Consider the following 16,897-nt stretch of genomic DNA (forward strand, 5'->3'; position numbering starts at 1 on the left):
GAATTGAAATGTTCATATGAATTGTTTTTCTTTTTTTAAATATATTTTTATTTATTTCATTAAATATTTCGCAAGTACACGTAAATTTTTTAACACTCATTTTAAAAAATTTTGAGTTCCAAACTCTCTCACCCATCTGCCATCCCTTGAGAAGGCAAATAATATGATATCAGTTATACATAGGCAACTTTTTCCCTCTAATTTTGTTCTGCCTTTTTATTGAATATTGAAACTCAGGTTCTATTCTCTTGTTTTATACTGGCATGGATGTATGACCCTGGGTTCTCAAACACCATGCCAGCAGAATGGAAGCTGTAGCAGGCTGTATCAAGCTGTGAATGCTTCAAGTACAATTCTGGCAATGAACTCTGTATCCGTCATCCAAGAATTATCCTTGCTAAATGTGAAAAAGCTTATTAACAGAAGGTTAACATTAGCCAGTAGATGATTTTTTTTGGGGGGGGGCTATATCTACACACAGAAAAACATAGTGTGGTGTGTAGACATTAGTCTAAGTAGGCTGAAGGAGCATCTGCCCTGCTACACTGCTAAAATCCCATCTCTTGAAGTATTGTGTTGGAGCATAGTTGTTAATGCTTATAATCTGTTGTCATGGTTTTTAGCTTAAATGCAAATTCAGTAATACAGATTGGAACATAAAAAAATATAATTTATAACTCAAAACAATTGCTGCACCTGTTTCCTTGACATCTATACCATACTTTTCTGTTCTTTTTAACTTTTTTCTTAATTTTTTTTCATAAAAGTCCAAAGTCAATATGACTTTCCTGTCAGTGGCCTGATGGTTAGTGATTCAGAAGCACTAACTAGACATAGGATCAACAAATTAGTTATTTTATGTCACTTGACATTTAATTAAGTTCTGGGTGATTTAAAAAGTAAAAAAAGAACATTACCAAAAGAGGAAGATCAGTCTAAAGTCATTTATGGTAGTCGGGGTCTGCTGTTGTACAAACTGATTTGCACATTTAAGAGAATGCTAAGCTTCTGGAACGTTAACTCCTAATATTATAGGTGTGTATCATTCTGAATGGTTCATGAGTTGATTTAATAATGGACTTCTTTAAGTAGGGAACAGTAGCATGGAAGGAAGTTTTATTTTTCAATCAGTTTAAGTGCTATTTTTATTTAACATTACATGTGCAAGTGACGGTACCTTTGTCCTCTATAAAAATATGGATCATTTGAAAAAACCCATGCACAAATGCATGTAACAACTGAGGATCGTGGCCATGGATGAAGTAACCTTCTAGTTCTTATTCTGTGGTTCAATTGAGTAGTTACATAATTGGCTGAATAACAGTATGCAGAGACTGCTGATTAGTCACCCATAAGTGAAAAAAGTATCTTTAATAGTATCTGTAGGATTCTTTCCCTGGCCATACTCTGCTGGTATTTATCAGTGACTTAATGCAAAAAATAGAGAGCCCTGCTTAGCCAGTGACACAAAATTGGGAGGGTTAAGTAATAATAGATTTTATCACTATTTCCATCCAAGTAAGAGACTTTAAAAGTCATCTGCTACCAATAGATAAGCTGAAATCAGATTAAAATATAATTGGGAAATGTTTAGCAAAATAAATAAAAAATAGAATACAACATAGATGATTTTAATTTCTAAGTCAGTATGCTAACTTCAGACATCCCTTTCTGTTTGAGTTTCACACCACTGGTTTGTATGGGGAATTTATTGAAAGGGAAACTTCTTTTGCCTTTGAAGATCAGTGAGAGATTAAGATTATCAAGGATATATATCAAAGGCAGTACTTGAACCCTTGTCTTCCCAACTTTGAGGCCAGCTCTCTATCCATCATCCTAAATTACCTCCCCTAGCAGTAATATATGATAGAATTTAAAGCTGGAAGGGACCTTAGAGATCATTTAGCCAATTAACTTTTCTGTTCATCAATTTCTTCATTTATGCAAGTAATAAGCAAGATTGGGATTTGAGCTCAGGTTTTCTAACTAAATCCGGACTTCTTTCATTTATACCTTACTGGTTTATGATTTGCAGTTGTTACTAAATAGTTTTTGTTATTTTGTTATTCTAATGGTGTCCAAAAAGTCTTAGTGAAGTTTGAACCTTTAGTAACTTAAAACTACGCTAAGACTTTTGGCACATTCCATATATTTCACTTCATACTCCTCAGATATTTGAACACAATGATCATATATTCTCTATTGTCTCTTCTTCAGGCTAAACATTTCTGTTTCACAGAATCTGTTTGAAGGGACACCAGAAGTCCATAATCCAACTCAAATATTACTCCCTTCTAGGAGATCCTCTCATTAAGGAGTAATCTAATTTCCAATTGAAGACTTCTAGGGATGAAGCAGCCCATTATTGTAAATAACACTAACCTTTAGGAAGCCTTTTCATATATTGGCCAAAATCTGCCTCTCCCTAACTAGCATTTAGTTTACGGTACACAAAAATGCCCAAGCCTTATTTATAAATAGTGTTGAAAGATAATGCTTCCCCTATTATGTACTTGTGGTATGTGCCTTATTGATCATGATGAACAGTTTTTCTACTCATTTTTTTTAAAGATCCACTTGTAGAACTTTGTACTTACCCCTATTAATGGGAAAGGGAGAGGGAATATGTATTTATTAATCACCTACTATGTGCCAGGCAGTGCTTTACAGATATTTGATCCTCAAGGCATGTCCTAGGAGGTCGATGTTCTTATCATCTGCATATGATAGTCGAGGAAACTGAACCAGACAGAGGTTAAATGACTTGCCTACTGTCACATTGAGTAATAGGTATCCAAGGCTGGGTTTGAACTCAGGTATTTGTGACCATAGAACCAGTGCACAGATCCATTACTCTACCTAGCTACCTCTATTAAATTTCATTTTCCTAGATCAACCTGTTCATTCAAAAACATTTAGTACCTGTTGTGTACCAGGCATCGTGCTATGTACTGAAATATCTGAAGACCAAAACAGGCAGTTCTTGCCTTGGAGGGATATCACATATATGTACAAATAAAACTACATACACACACACACACACACACACACACACACACACACACACACACAAAATAATGGGAAAGAGTGTCAAAGTGTTACATAGGAGATGGCACCTGAGCTGAGGTTTGAAGGGATCTAGAAGTGGAAGTAAGAATGTTTCAGACATGATGCATATCCAGAGCTATTGGTGGCCAACTTATGTGGCAAGGATGACTGACAACCAGTGGAACTTTCTAGTGAGATCCACAGATCAGTTAATCAATAGGTATTTAGATGCATACTATGTTCTGGACTGGATAGATTTTGAAGATTCAAAGATAGAAAGTAAAAACAGACTTTTGCCTTCAAGGAGCTTGTTTCTTTTCAAAACGGGAGTTTGTAGATTGAATAGATGGGATGAGCCCATATTCCAGTTATTTTAGTGGATATGGACATAATATGTACTCTTTCTGGTACATAGTGTAGGTGCTTAATAAATGTTTATTAAGTAATCAATGCCAATTTTGTTACTCCCTTGATCTGTTGAACTAGACAACTGTGAAAGCATGTAGATCTGAAATGATACAGTATTGTGGCTGTCTAGAGAAGAGGGAATGAGGATTATAAAAGAAGCAAAGTAGGATAAAGGAAATTTGGGAAACCTGCAGGAACATAGCATTTACAGTTTACCAGTGTAAATAACGAGGAGTGACTTATTTCTTGTTTGGCTTTAATTTTATTCAGTAACACCCAGAATTCATAACTGTGATATTAGGAACCAGATCTGTTTTCCATATTTGATGTTTTTATGCATTTCAGATTAGCATGACATAGTGGATAGAGGACCAGCCTTGGAGTCAGGAAGACCTGGTTCAAGTCCCACCTCTGATACATACTGTCTGGCTCTGGGCAAATCACTTAATCCCTCAATGCCCCCAGGTAACGTTAAGACTTTTAAGTTTAGAGCAGTTCTTGATCTCCATTAGTAGACAGACTCCTCAAGTTCTTTACACCAGTGAAATATCAAAGGTTTTGACCAAAATGGTGGGAGTCATTTTTATCAGTTAACTAAGTATCTTGCAATTCGGGATTGTTTCATTTTCGTACTTATATCCCCAACTCCTAGCACAGTCCCTGGCACAAAGGTGCATAATAAATGCATATTTATACATCTGATTTCCCCACCCTATTTTTGTGGATGAAGAGTTATCAGCTTTCACCAGAAGTTAACCTCTATGTTTTCGGCAGTTTTGTTTATAACATTTTATTTTACTTAATGAAGTTCTTCATTTACATGTAACTTTATATTGGGCTTTACTTTTATATGAAGTTAGATTCAGGAGTAGGTATCTGTTTAATTTTGTTATAGTTAGTTTTGTAATGGCCTTTGTAATTCTAATAGCTAATTTTACATTAGCAACTAATAAATAGCTAAAATGGCAATGAATCTGCACCATAATACTTTCTCCAAGATTTTGGAGGAGATTTAGGGGTGGATTCAGACATCAAGTCATTTCAGAGAGCCATAAAAATAGAAATAACTTTAAACAATACAGTTTTAAACATGTATCTAATTGTTATCTTCAGCGAAGGGAAAAGGAGTTTTAGGGAGAACAATTTGAAGCAGGAAACCTGGATAAGTTTAGGAATTGGAGATACCAGAATTAGCTATTATAATTTACTTTAAAATGAAATTTGAAGTGACCTTGTCCTTTAAAAGGAAAAAAAAATACATTAAGCTTAGGAAAATATTGGCAGGAATAATTTTACTGATTAAATTCCAGTAAACTTATGTAATAAGAGAACCTGAAAACCTTCTTTCCTCTTGCCAGGAATGAGACAAGATGGTCTCAATTTCTTGACCTATTAAATAATCCTACCAGTTAGATTAAGAAGTATCTTTAGAGCCTGGAGTGTCAAATCAGACATGAAAATAGTCCTTCTAGCAGTTTGGTTAGGAGGTTTACATACTGTGTTGCGGCTTAATTGAGCTAGGTCTTCTGAAGATCTCAATCAACAAACATTTGTTGATCACCTACTGTTGCCAAACACAGCTAGGCCTAGGGATATAAAAACAAAAATGAAACAATTCCTGCCCTGAAGGAGCTTATATTCTATTTGGAGAGACAATACATATTTAAATTTACACAAAATGACTGCAAGGTAATATCAGAGAAAGATAGTAGCAGTTGGGGACCAGGAAAAGATCAGAAAAGGCCATATATAGAAAGTCTAGTTGTAGTTGAGTTTTAAAGAAAATTAAGGATTCCCAGAAGCAGAGGTGAGGAGAAAACACATTCTAGCCATGGAAGATAACCTGTGTAGTGTCACACAAGGGGAGACAGAATGTATGTCGTGCAAAGGAAGAAGGACGGTTTGGCTGGACTCTCTCAAGTGGGTGCCTAGAACTGTGTTGTGAGGTGGCTTGAAATCCTGAGAAGCATTCTTGGCTTCCTTCAAGACTCACTTAGTTCAAGCACCATTTTCTGTGAGAGGCTTTTCCTGGTCTCTGATGCTTACCCCTTTAAGATTACTTTGTACTTATCCTCTACATGCATATATGTACACAAAATACAAACACTACAAATACAGAAAAGCTATAATTTTATGTTACAAAAACTCATGATCCTTCACTACTGCTATCATTACCAAGACTAATTTCTCTTCCTGCTTAAGTGATCCCATTCCATCCTACCTCTGCCAACATATTGCCTCTTGTGTCACCCCCACTGTTATCACTTATTTTCAGTCTCTTTCTGTCTGTTGGCTGATTCCCTACTGCCTGCAAACACTGCCGTGTCTCCCCATCCTTAAAAAACCCTCACTTGATTTTTCTATCCCCACTAGTATCCTATATCTCTTCTACCTTTTGTAGCTAATCTCCTTTAGAAGATTGTCTACAATAAATAAATGTTTCCACTTTCTTTCCTCTCTCTTCTTAAACCCTTACAATGTGGCTTCCAGCCTCATCCCACTTGAAACTGCTCTTTCTAAAGTTACCAGTTATCTCTTAGTTGCTAAATCCAATGGCCTTTTATTGGTCTTCATCCTCTGTGAACTCTCCATAGCCTTTGACACTGTTGATCTTCTCAATATACTTTTCTCTCTAGGTTTTTGGAACACCACTGTGTCGTGTCAGACTGTTCGTTCTCAGTCTCCCAATTCATTTCATGGCCTCTGGGTTTCATTGGGTTCGGTTCTGGGCCTTTTCTTCTTCCTCTATATTATCTCAAGTAGTGATCTCATCAGCTTCCATGCATTTAATAACGGTTTCTTTGCTGATGATTCTCAAATCTATCTATCCTGTCCCAACCTTTGTGCTGACCTCCAGTCTCACATCTGTTTTCTGCCTTTCAGATATCTCCAACTGAATGTCCAGTAGCTGTCTTAAACTCCAAAACACAACTCCCTAAATCCTCCCCCTTTCTACTTTCCCTGTTACTATAGAGGGCAACACTGTCCTCCCAGTCCCTCACGCTGGCAACCTAGGAATCATCTTCAACCCATAACTATCTCTCACCCTCATATCCAGACTGTTGTCAAGGCCTATCAATTTCACCCTTGCAGTATCCCCTGAATACTCCCTCTTTTCTGCTCTGACACTGCTGCTACACTAGCACAGGTCCTCATCCCCTCGTGCCTGGTCTATTGCAGTAGACCCTGCTGATGGGTATGTCTGCCTCAAGTCTCCCCAGTCCAATCATTTTCCACTCAGCCACTAAAGTGATTTTCCTAAAGTGCGGGCCTGACCATATTACCCCATCACCACCCTCTCTTAAACTCTAGTGGTTCCCTGTCGCCTCCAGAGTCAAGTATAATATTCTCTGGCATTCAAAGCCCTTCATAACACAGGCCCCCATCTACCTTTCCAACCTTCTTAGATTTTACTCCCTGCCGTGTATTCTTTGATCCCAGGTGACACTGGCTTCCTGGATGTTCCATCAACAAGACACTGTCTCTGGGTGCCAAGCATTTTCTCTGGCCCTTCCTCATGTCTGGAATGCTCTCTTTCTCCAACTTCGACTCCTGACTTTAAGTCCCAACTAAAATCCCATCTTTTACAGCAAGCCTTTCCAAGCTCTTCATTCTAGTACCTTCTCTTTGTTAATTGTTTCTTATTTATCCTGTATGTAGTTTGTATACGTTTGTTTGCTTGTTGTCTCCCTCATTGTATTGTAAACTCCTTGTGAGCAGTGACTGTCATGTTCCTTTTTTGTATCCCCCTAGTGCTTAGGTTAGTGCCTGGCATACAGTAGGGACTTAATAAATGTTTATGGATTGATTGATTGACATATACATGTTGCCTCTTCTATTAGAATGTTAACTGTTAACTTTTTCCTCGTGTCTTCAGTGTTTAGCACAGTGCCTTGTACAGTGCTTAATAAGTAGCTTGTTGATAGTCGTTCAGATTAGCCCCCTGTTGCCCCAGATATAACTTTTTTTCATTCTCCTATTTTTTTCTTAGCTTTTTATTTGATTAACGACTTTTGTTTTTTACATTGTAGTCATTTCCAGATATATCCCTCTTGATATCCCTTTGTAACACAGATTTAAAAAATTGAGAGGGAAAAAGTTTTTTATGCAAAATCGTATATGTTGAATTTGAGAATAAATTCAGTCTTTCACATTTATAGTCCTGACCTTTGCCAAACAAGAAAAGAGTTTTTTTTAAAAAACCCTTGTGAGAGTTATCTCTTTCTATATACTCTATTGCTTTGTGTGTCTCATCTTCCCTACTAGATACATGTTGGTCAAAGATAAATATCTTTGTGTTCCCTTGCCTGTAATTGTTAAATTGCTCAACTCATCACACGCTTTACCAGAGAGAGACCGTTAATCTTTAGCTTTTTTTTTTGGTCTTATTCGTTTCCCCCCCCCCCGAATTTGGAGACTGAAGATCTGAATTTGAATCTTAACTTTGTTGCTTGTCTTCATGAGAAGTCAGTTAACTTCTCTGAGCCTTTATTTGCCCATTTATTAAGTGCTGAATAATTATACTTGAACTGCCTACCTTTATTATTAGAAGGTTATTATTAGAAAAGCTCTTTGTAAATCTTAAGGCTATTCAAATAGGAACTGTTATATTCTATAAGAAGACCTTTCTCTATTAAAGTCTTTTGATACCTCATAGAGCTCGGATGCCCCTGCAAAAACAGTTCATTTTTTTCCTTAAACATATCTTTTAATTTTTGTCACCTTCATTTTCTAGTAAATCCTTTTCCCAGTCATATCTTACCCTGTGAGTCTTCTTTTTTAACAAAGAAAAGAGGGAAAAAATTAGCTCAGCAAAGCTAATCAGAACATCATCTGAAAATTACAATGTATATAATATTGCACAACTATACCCCCTCACCTCTGCAAAGAATGGAGAAAAGTGCATTTTCTCATCTCTGGGGCCAAGTTTGGTCATTATAATTACATAGCATTCAGTTTCTTTTAACTGTTCTTCACATTTTGTAGTTGTTTTATTATATATCCTTTTTCTAAGTTCTTTTTGCTGTGCATCCATTCATATAAATCTTCCCAGGCTTCTGAATTCTTAGTATTCATTTTTTTATTATAGTAAAATAATATTCTATTCTTGTACCACAGGGTTAGTCATTCCCAGTTGATGGGCTTCCATTTTGTTTCCAGGTCTTTGCTTCTACAGAAAATGCTGCTATGAATATTGGCATACCCCCTTTTCTTGTCTTTGACTTTTTTTAGGAATATATACCTGATAGACCCTGAGGATTTTTGAAGACAGTGACTCTGGCAGGTTCTACCAAGCTGGAAACTCCGTATGGGTCTAGAGTACTGTATCTCTTGTTGTTCAGGTGTTTTTCAGTCATGTCTTCCTATTCACAACCCCATTTGGGGTTTTCTTTTTTCTTCTTTTCATTTGGGGTTTTCTTGGCTGAGATAATGGAGTGGTTTGCCATTTCCTTCACCAGCTAATTTTACAGGTGAGGAAACTGAGGCAAACAGGGTTAAGTGACTTACCCAGGGTCACATGGCTATTAAGTGTCTGAGGCCAGATTTGAACTTATGAAGATGAGTCTTCCTGACTCCAGGTCTGGCACTCTATCCACTGTGCTACTTAACTGGCCAGCATTGTATCTGTTAGCTTAGCACTAACCAGAGGCACATCACCAGGTTAGCTGTAAAATGGGTGGGGTTTTTTTTTTTTTTGGCTACAGCAATTCTAGAAGACTCTACTAAGTTATAAGGTGATATGGAGGAATGACCACACTGATGAAATCACAGACCCTTGAAGAAAGATCCTTACTTTTTACCCCTTTGTATTTTGCCTGTTGGTTTCTTACATGATTTCTAGCCCTTCTTAAGCATTACTGGATTGTAATACATTAAGAAAAAGTATATTCTGTTCAGTAAGGTAAGAAAGTAAATACTGTTTTAGAAAAATTCCTATCCAATATGGTTAAAATAAAATAAAAAGATACTTACAAGGATCAACATTTAGCTACTTTAATTATCTAAAACATCAAATTCCTTGAGTGTCCAAATACCAAAATTTTTGTATGGCAAAACCTTGCTGTATTTGTTAAAATCATTAACGTTACTTGGTAGTCAAAGAAGATCAGATTACACATCTTTACATATTTAAGCATCTTCTAGATGCTTAAATATGATAATACATTCCTTGAAAACAAGGATCAAATCTTGCTACATTACATGCCCCGAAGTTCTTACCGTGGTTCCCTGTCCATGGTAATTTCTCAGAAAACATGTATTGATTGACCCAGAAAGTGCAGCCATAGCATTTGCAACTTCTAAAATATTTCAATTTAATTGACTTTACCAATAGTCCCTTTCCCAGACACCCCCCCCCCCAATTGGCTTGTGGTCATATGATAAACTAGCACAAAGAACATCAAAATTGTACACATTGCAATTAAATGGTGAATTTTTTTTTGTCTGTAGAATTAGGTGAGGTATTGGGGAGAAAATGCTGAATAACAATTTGTGGATTATATTTTTAAGATAGTAAAACTGTTAGGGGAAATTTTATTTGTGATCCAGATAATGAAGTAGAATAGTGATTGAATTGGCAGATTAAGAACAAGTTGGGAGAGGGAACTTGCCTTTAGAGGGTAGTTTTAGAATTCTCTAAATGTCTTTGAAAAACCAGAAATAGTCAGCAACTTATTGAGTGAAATTAGTAGGGACCAATACAAAATGATGCATTTAAGGAAGAACTATAGCTGAATGCTATATATATATTAAAACATTTTCCTTTTTGTGAACTTGAAAAACATGAATGCCTTATACAAAGAACAGAAAAAAAGTATATGAAACAGTGAGTTTTTATTATATATGGCTTGATTGGGAGGGATATAATTCATTTAACATGATAGTTCTAAAACTGCTTTATTTGTCTGAATAGCCTTCTGAAATTCTCCTATTTTTTAAATGATTTGTTAGTAAGCATTTATTAAGCTCCTGCTATATGCCTGGCACTGTGCCATATGCGGGGGTAACAAAGGCAAAAGACAATCCCTACTGTCAGGGAGCTCACAGTCTAATGGGAGAGATGACATGCATACTACTCTGTACAAACAAGATATATGCAAGATAGGTTGGAGATAATCAACAAAGGGTAAGGACTATCATTAAAGGGGATCAGGAAAGACTTCTTGAAGAACATGGGATTTTAGCTGGATTTCAGGAAAGCCAAGAAGAAGAGATGCTGAAGGAGAGAATTGCAGGTATGAGGGACAGCCAGTGAGCATGCCTAGAGTTAGGAAATGGAGTGTCAGGTGTGAGGAACGGCAAGGAGGCCAGTGTCACTGGAATGCAGAGTTTGGGGAGGGGAGTAGTAAGGTGTAAGAAGAGTATAAAGGTAAGAGGGGATCAAGTTGTGAAGGGCTTTGAACATCAAACTGGATTTTTATATTTGATCCTGGAAATGACAGGGAGCCATTGGAGTGTATAATGGGGGAGGGGAAGTGGGATGCAACATCAGATCTGTACCTTAGGAAGAGTAATTTGACAGCTTAGTAGAGAGAATTGAGGCAGAGACCAACCAGGAGGCTATTATAGTACTAGTCCAGGTGTGAAGACCTGTACCAGGATGGTGTCCCCACCAGAAGAAAGGGTGTACACAAAAGTTACTACCAAGGTAGAAAAACGGGACTTGGAGAATGATTAGATATGGGAGTGGAGGAGTGTGAGACTAGGAACTGAAGATGACACCTAGGCTTTAAGCTTAGTTATCTAGGGAGATGGTAGTGGTTAGGTGACCAAAAAAATAGGACTGCTTTCAGTTTTCAAGTACATCCCAGTAGCAAAAACAGTATTAGTGACCCCTGAACATTATGGTCCCCATACACTCTTGAATTCTTTAGAATGAGGGCCGAGATTTTGTTCCCTATCCCCTTGCTAGAACTCAGTTTGGAATAGAAGACAGCAGTGCAAGTAAGCAGGTCCCCAAATTCTCCTTTTGCTAGCCCTCAGCTATAAAATGTACTTTTTTCCCCCTCTCACATAAACTTCCAAATTTCTCAGCTCCTGCTCTAGATAAGCACTTGAGTTTCAACATTTAAATAATACTTTTAAATGATAGTGTATTTTTAAAATTGCACTTTCTATAGTTAATATCCTAATTCAATTAGCCATTTAAGATGGAATCTTTCCAGTTTAAGAATTGGGTGTCAGATCACTATTTATATGAATTATTTCAAATAGCAAGTTTACATGAGACAATGAATACAAATTCTGTTAGCATTTTGCACTTATGCTGTGAACTGTTTATAATCTCAGTCTCTTTCCACTAGATGCCTCTTAAGAAATCAGTTTCTAGTCATGTCTTTAAATTTAGTGGATTTTTTTATTTTGTAAGATTGAAGCACTTGATACTCTTTAATCTGTACCCTATTCTTTTCTCCTTTATTTTTTGAAGAGGTGGCCCTTGTCGCTAACACTAACTCTTCTTTTCATGTACCTTGATCTTGTCCCTTTCCTTCTTTCTCAACTTCTCTGCCCCCTCCCAACTAGTTCCTTCCATATTTCTACAAACCCTCACTTGGCCCTATCACACCCTTACACTGTCTCTCTTCCTTTCAAAGTCACTTTAAGAAAAAAAGTGTGTATATTTTGTAACCTCCACTTCAGTGTTTTTTTCAGCCCTTTGCAGTCTAGCTTATAGCCTCATTACTCAGAAGAATCTGCTCTCTTCAAAGATACCAGTGATCTCAACTGCTAAATCTAATGGCCTTTTTCTCAATCCTTATCTTTCTTCACCTGGAGACAACCCTTTCCTCCTGGATACTTTCTTGACACTGCTCTCTCTTGGTTCTTTTCCTTACATATTTAATCTCTCCTACCCCAGTCTCCTTTGCTAGGTCATCATCCATAGTTTGTCCCCTAACTGTAGTATGCCTACAGTTAGGGAGCAAAGCATGGTTTGATTCTATGCTAAAGTTGTTTTGGGTGCTTCTCTATATATATATAGTCACTTCCTTGGTGACTTCATAGGTTTGATGATCTCAATGCAGATATAACTTTTATTTATATGTTATTTCTCTTTTTTTTTTCCTGAGTATCAGTCTCATATCACCAACATTTTGAACTGTATATCCCATAGGCATTTCAGATTTAACATGTTCAAAACAGATCTCATAACTTTCCCCCTAAGCCCATGCCTTTCTAGGCTCTCTCTTTTCCATTGAAGTCCCCACCATACTTCTCAGGTTCCCAGGTTCCCAACCTTGTTGTCTTCCTTAGTTCCTCCTGTCTGTCTTACCCAGCTTATCTGTCATTTGCGAGATCTTTAAATTTATAATTCCACAACAGCTCTCACATCCTTCTCCTTCTCTCCTTACAGCTGCCATTCTAATTCAGGCTCTCATCACCTCTTGCCTATAATTTTGCGCTAGCCATCTAATTGGTCTCCCTGCCTCAAGTCTATTCCCATTCTAATGCATTTTCCATTCAGCTACCAAAGTGTTTTTCCTGGTCTGACTCTCATTACCCACTCAAGTTCCAGTGGATCCTTTTTACTTCCAATTCCTCATTTTGTCCATTAAAAGCTTTTCACAGCCTGATCCTAACTTATTTTTCCAGCCTGATTACTCTTTACTCTACTTGAAGCACTGTGGTCCAGCCAAACTTATCTTACTACTGTTAGTCACACACAACACTATATCTCATCTTTATGTCTCTGTTTTGATTATCCCTGATGCCTAGAATCCACTCGCTCCCCACCTTAATTTCTAACAATCCCAGGTTTCCTTCAAGACTCAGTTTGTATTCTACCCAGCTACTAGTGCCTTTCTTCCCAATAATTACCTTTTATCTTCTTTGTATCTATTTTGTTATGCACTACATTTGACAATACTATAGAATAGAAGCTCTTGAGGGCACTTTTTTTCCCCCTGTATCACCAGCGCCTAGCATATTACCTAGTACTTTCTGGATGAATAAATGATTGCATGCTAATTAAGTTAATGAGAATTGTGTGAAATACCAAATTTCAAAAGTCCACTTATGAAAATTTCCTCATAGCTATAGTTTTCAAACTATTCTGTGGAAACATAGGTTCCTACAAAGCGTTTGTAGTTTCTTAACCACAAGGTAATCCTAGTGAATGTTTAACAGGTGTTGGTTTTGACACCTCCAGGCTCTTTGCAAACACTTATGTTCTGGGTCAAGGTAATGTTTACTTGATCTCAAAGATTGAAGACCATTCCTTTGGCACATGTGCAGAGCACCTTCAAAAGCCCTAGCTGAATTAACCACAGACATTGTAGAAAAAAAGAAATTAGTGAATATAAAGAAATGGGAAAATATTTTGTCTTAAAATTAAAATTTGTCTTAAAATTTTTTTACTGAGTGGAGATTGAGATTAACTCATGTATTTTTTAAATATGGTTCACCAAAGTATTAGGAAAATAAGATGGGAAGATTTGGGGTGTTTTGTCTATTAGGATATTTAGATTTAAAAGTCTTGAGTGTGATTGGTACAAATAAAACAACCTAAAATTATTTTATACTGAATTTTTATGTACATTATTTGGCTTAGGATTTCATGAAGTTGCTACTTGACTAGTATATTCCTTTATTTGAATTTTTGTCATTAAGCATGATTTTTTGGTATGATTAATTATACCTTGAATTTTAATTTTGATTCATGAACCTTCCTCACAAAAAGGAAAATCACCTTTACATCATCATCTTAAATTAGCCTGTGGTTGTGGAAGTGTAGCCAGAGACTGTTGTAAGTACATTTAACAAATTAAATAATTGCATTTGTGAGATATTTTTAACATTTAAATGATCTCAATTCAAGTAAAGGCAATTTGAGTAGTTATTTCAGCTTTCTAAAGCCCCTTTCTGCAAAGTTAGTATAAACTCTGTAAGATTACCAACCACATACACACATAAACATATGATACAAACCACAAGTGGTTTGTGTTCATATATTTAACCATTTTCATATGTTTAATATAAGGGTGTTAAATTTATGGTTAGGTATTTGACACATTCCATCTTTAGATTGATAAATATCAGGTACTCCATATTATTGAAACAAATAGTATTCCTTTATGTACTTATAGCTTAGATGCTAGGTAAGCATTCTTGTAAAGTGGTTCTACTATAAAATTAAAATGCTGTGAATTTTATCTGTCTGTGAAATAAGATTCAGATATCTCTTGAGCAAATTTATATACCAAAAATTTCCTGTAGCTTTTTTTTGGGTGGGGACGTGAATTAAGAATTAAAAATGGGTACTGAAGGAAGAACTAATACAAATACAAACTGACTCTTCTGTGCATTTTTAACTGTATTTTGTCTACCATTGAGATTTTGGTAACTTTTGAATTACTTCCATTTGATAGGTTTTTTTCCCCCAAAGATGATATTATGAATTGCTTTATAACATAAATTTTCTTATTTCTTATATAACTTTATTTCAGCTCAGCATTTGTAACCTTGCACATATTTCTTTTGTTAAAACAAAGAGTTAGTTTTATATTTTAAAAGTATCTTATACATTTTAGGTACTCAGTAAGTATTTGTGGTCTTATTTTAATAAACAAAATTTATGGAATAAGTTTGACAATGAAAGTAGTTAATATAAATAATATAGCAGTGTTGGTATATATCATGCATTTTTAAGATATTATGCATTTGTAATTTGGAATAACTGATTCTGAAAGCTGAAAATGGATCATAATGGGTCAGCATTCTAATAAAAACCAGAATCATCTATATACTATCCTTAACAAATGGTCATATAGTCTTTCCTTTAACCATTCCGGTAATGAGAAATCTCACTGCCTTGTTAGACATCCTGTTAAGGTTCTGGACAGTTCAGATTTAAATTTTGAAAATGATTTTTCTAGATGCTTTTTGTTTCCTTTTTTACTTTCACCATAAATATTTTCTTGTAACAATAGTGCCAAGCAATTAAAACCAACTGGCATAGTAATCATGTGTGACAGCATATGCAACACTGAGATATTCTTCATATATAGTGTTCCTCATATTTTTTTCCCAAGTGGGGAGGTGCGTGCTCTTCTCTGGAGCAAAGTTTGGAGATTATGATCACCTTATATTCGTTTTGTTGTTCTCATCTTTATTATTATAGTTTATCATCTATATTGTTTTCTTACCTGCTTACTTCAGTCTGTCAGTTCATATGGGTCATACCAGGTTGCTCTGAATGCATTCATTATTTATGATAAAATTATAAATGTGAATTGTATGTATGTATATGTGTACATCGATTTTTTGAAATTTTTCTAGCCATTCTCCAGTTGATGAGAACTCACTTTGTTTATATTTGCTACTACAAAAAGTGTTGCAATGAGTATTTTGATATTTTATAGCACTCTTTTCACTGTCTTGGATATCTTTGAGGTATTTGCCCACTTGTAGTATCTCTGGTAAAAGGACATGAATAGTTTAGTGATGGACAGCTCTACAACTCTAGTTGTTTGAAATTTCTGTCTCTAACAGAGACTCATGGGTTGTGATTGTGCCTGCTGGAACTACAAAGAATATCTTTCTTTTCCACATGATTTCCCTTTAAATATTTTGAGTCCTGTCTTTTCCAAGCTAAATATTCTCCATTCTTTCAACAATTTTTTACCTGATGAAAGTCTCTAAGCAATTCACCATCTTGGTCTTCTTCCTGGATTTTTTTTATTTGTTTGTTTGTCAGTGTTCTTTTAAGAATGAGATACTCTGAATTGAGTAGGTATTTGATCTGATCAGCATATTGTACCATGGGACTATATTGCCTCCTTTGTTCTAACCGCTGTATTTCTATTGATGGCAGCGTAAAATTTTATTAGCTTCCTTTAGAGATGGCTCATACTGAGGCTATAATCTAGTACAATCTACAAATCTTTCACGTGAACTAAACTTGAGCAATGTCTTCCCTTTCCCATCTTTGTGCGATTGATTTTTTATACTCAGGGTAGAACTTTGTACTTATCTTTGTTATGATATTGAAGGGCAGCATGACATCGTGGATAGAGAACCAGCCAGTTTTGGAGTCGGGAAGACTTGGACTCGAGTCCCACCTCTGTCGCATATTAGTTATATGACGATGTACTTAAAAGTAACCTTTCCTTGCCTTAGTTAACTCTCTTAAGACTATCATTTGTGGAGAAGGTGCCAAACTGCATTGGATAGAGGCATTTAGGTTTCTCATCCAAGAGTTCTCTATGTCAAATCACAGCTCCACTCCCTATATTCCACAACTAAATATAGTCATTTTTCTTTTTATCATTTGTTTCAACCTAGCTAGATTTTTTCCTACAACATGCCAGCTATTCTTTATTGCCACCTGTAGGTTCAATTAGGGAAACTTTCTATGTCTTCAAGTTCTTGACAGTTTTAAATAGAATAAGGCCCAAATATTGAGGACCCTTTAGTATGTATGAACACAGACTGGCTTCTTGTA

The 16,897-nt window shown here is 36.0% G+C and overlaps 1 protein-coding gene across 3 annotated transcripts in view; it reads left to right on the plus strand.

Annotated features, from left to right (window-relative positions):
• Positions 1-16,897, plus strand: part of CNOT6 (CCR4-NOT transcription complex subunit 6) — a 48,101-nt gene that overhangs the window by 4,595 nt on the left and 26,609 nt on the right. For 2 of the 3 annotated variants that reach the window (XM_078150281.1, XM_020998621.2), the window contains exon 2: positions 3,802-3,921. The exons of the other annotated variant lie outside the window; for it this stretch is intronic. In XM_078150281.1, coding sequence (XP_078006407.1) covers positions 3,912-3,921 — 10 coding nt within the window. In that variant the 5' untranslated portion in view covers positions 3,802-3,911. The remainder of the gene's footprint in view (positions 1-3,801; positions 3,922-16,897) is intronic. 3 annotated transcript variants of the gene reach the window in all.

This window comes from Phascolarctos cinereus, unplaced genomic scaffold, assembly GCF_003287225.1.
Source record: "Phascolarctos cinereus isolate Bilbo 61053 unplaced genomic scaffold, phaCin_HiC Scaffold_2;HRSCAF=192, whole genome shotgun sequence".
Classification (NCBI taxonomy): Eukaryota; Metazoa; Chordata; class Mammalia; order Diprotodontia; family Phascolarctidae; genus Phascolarctos; species Phascolarctos cinereus.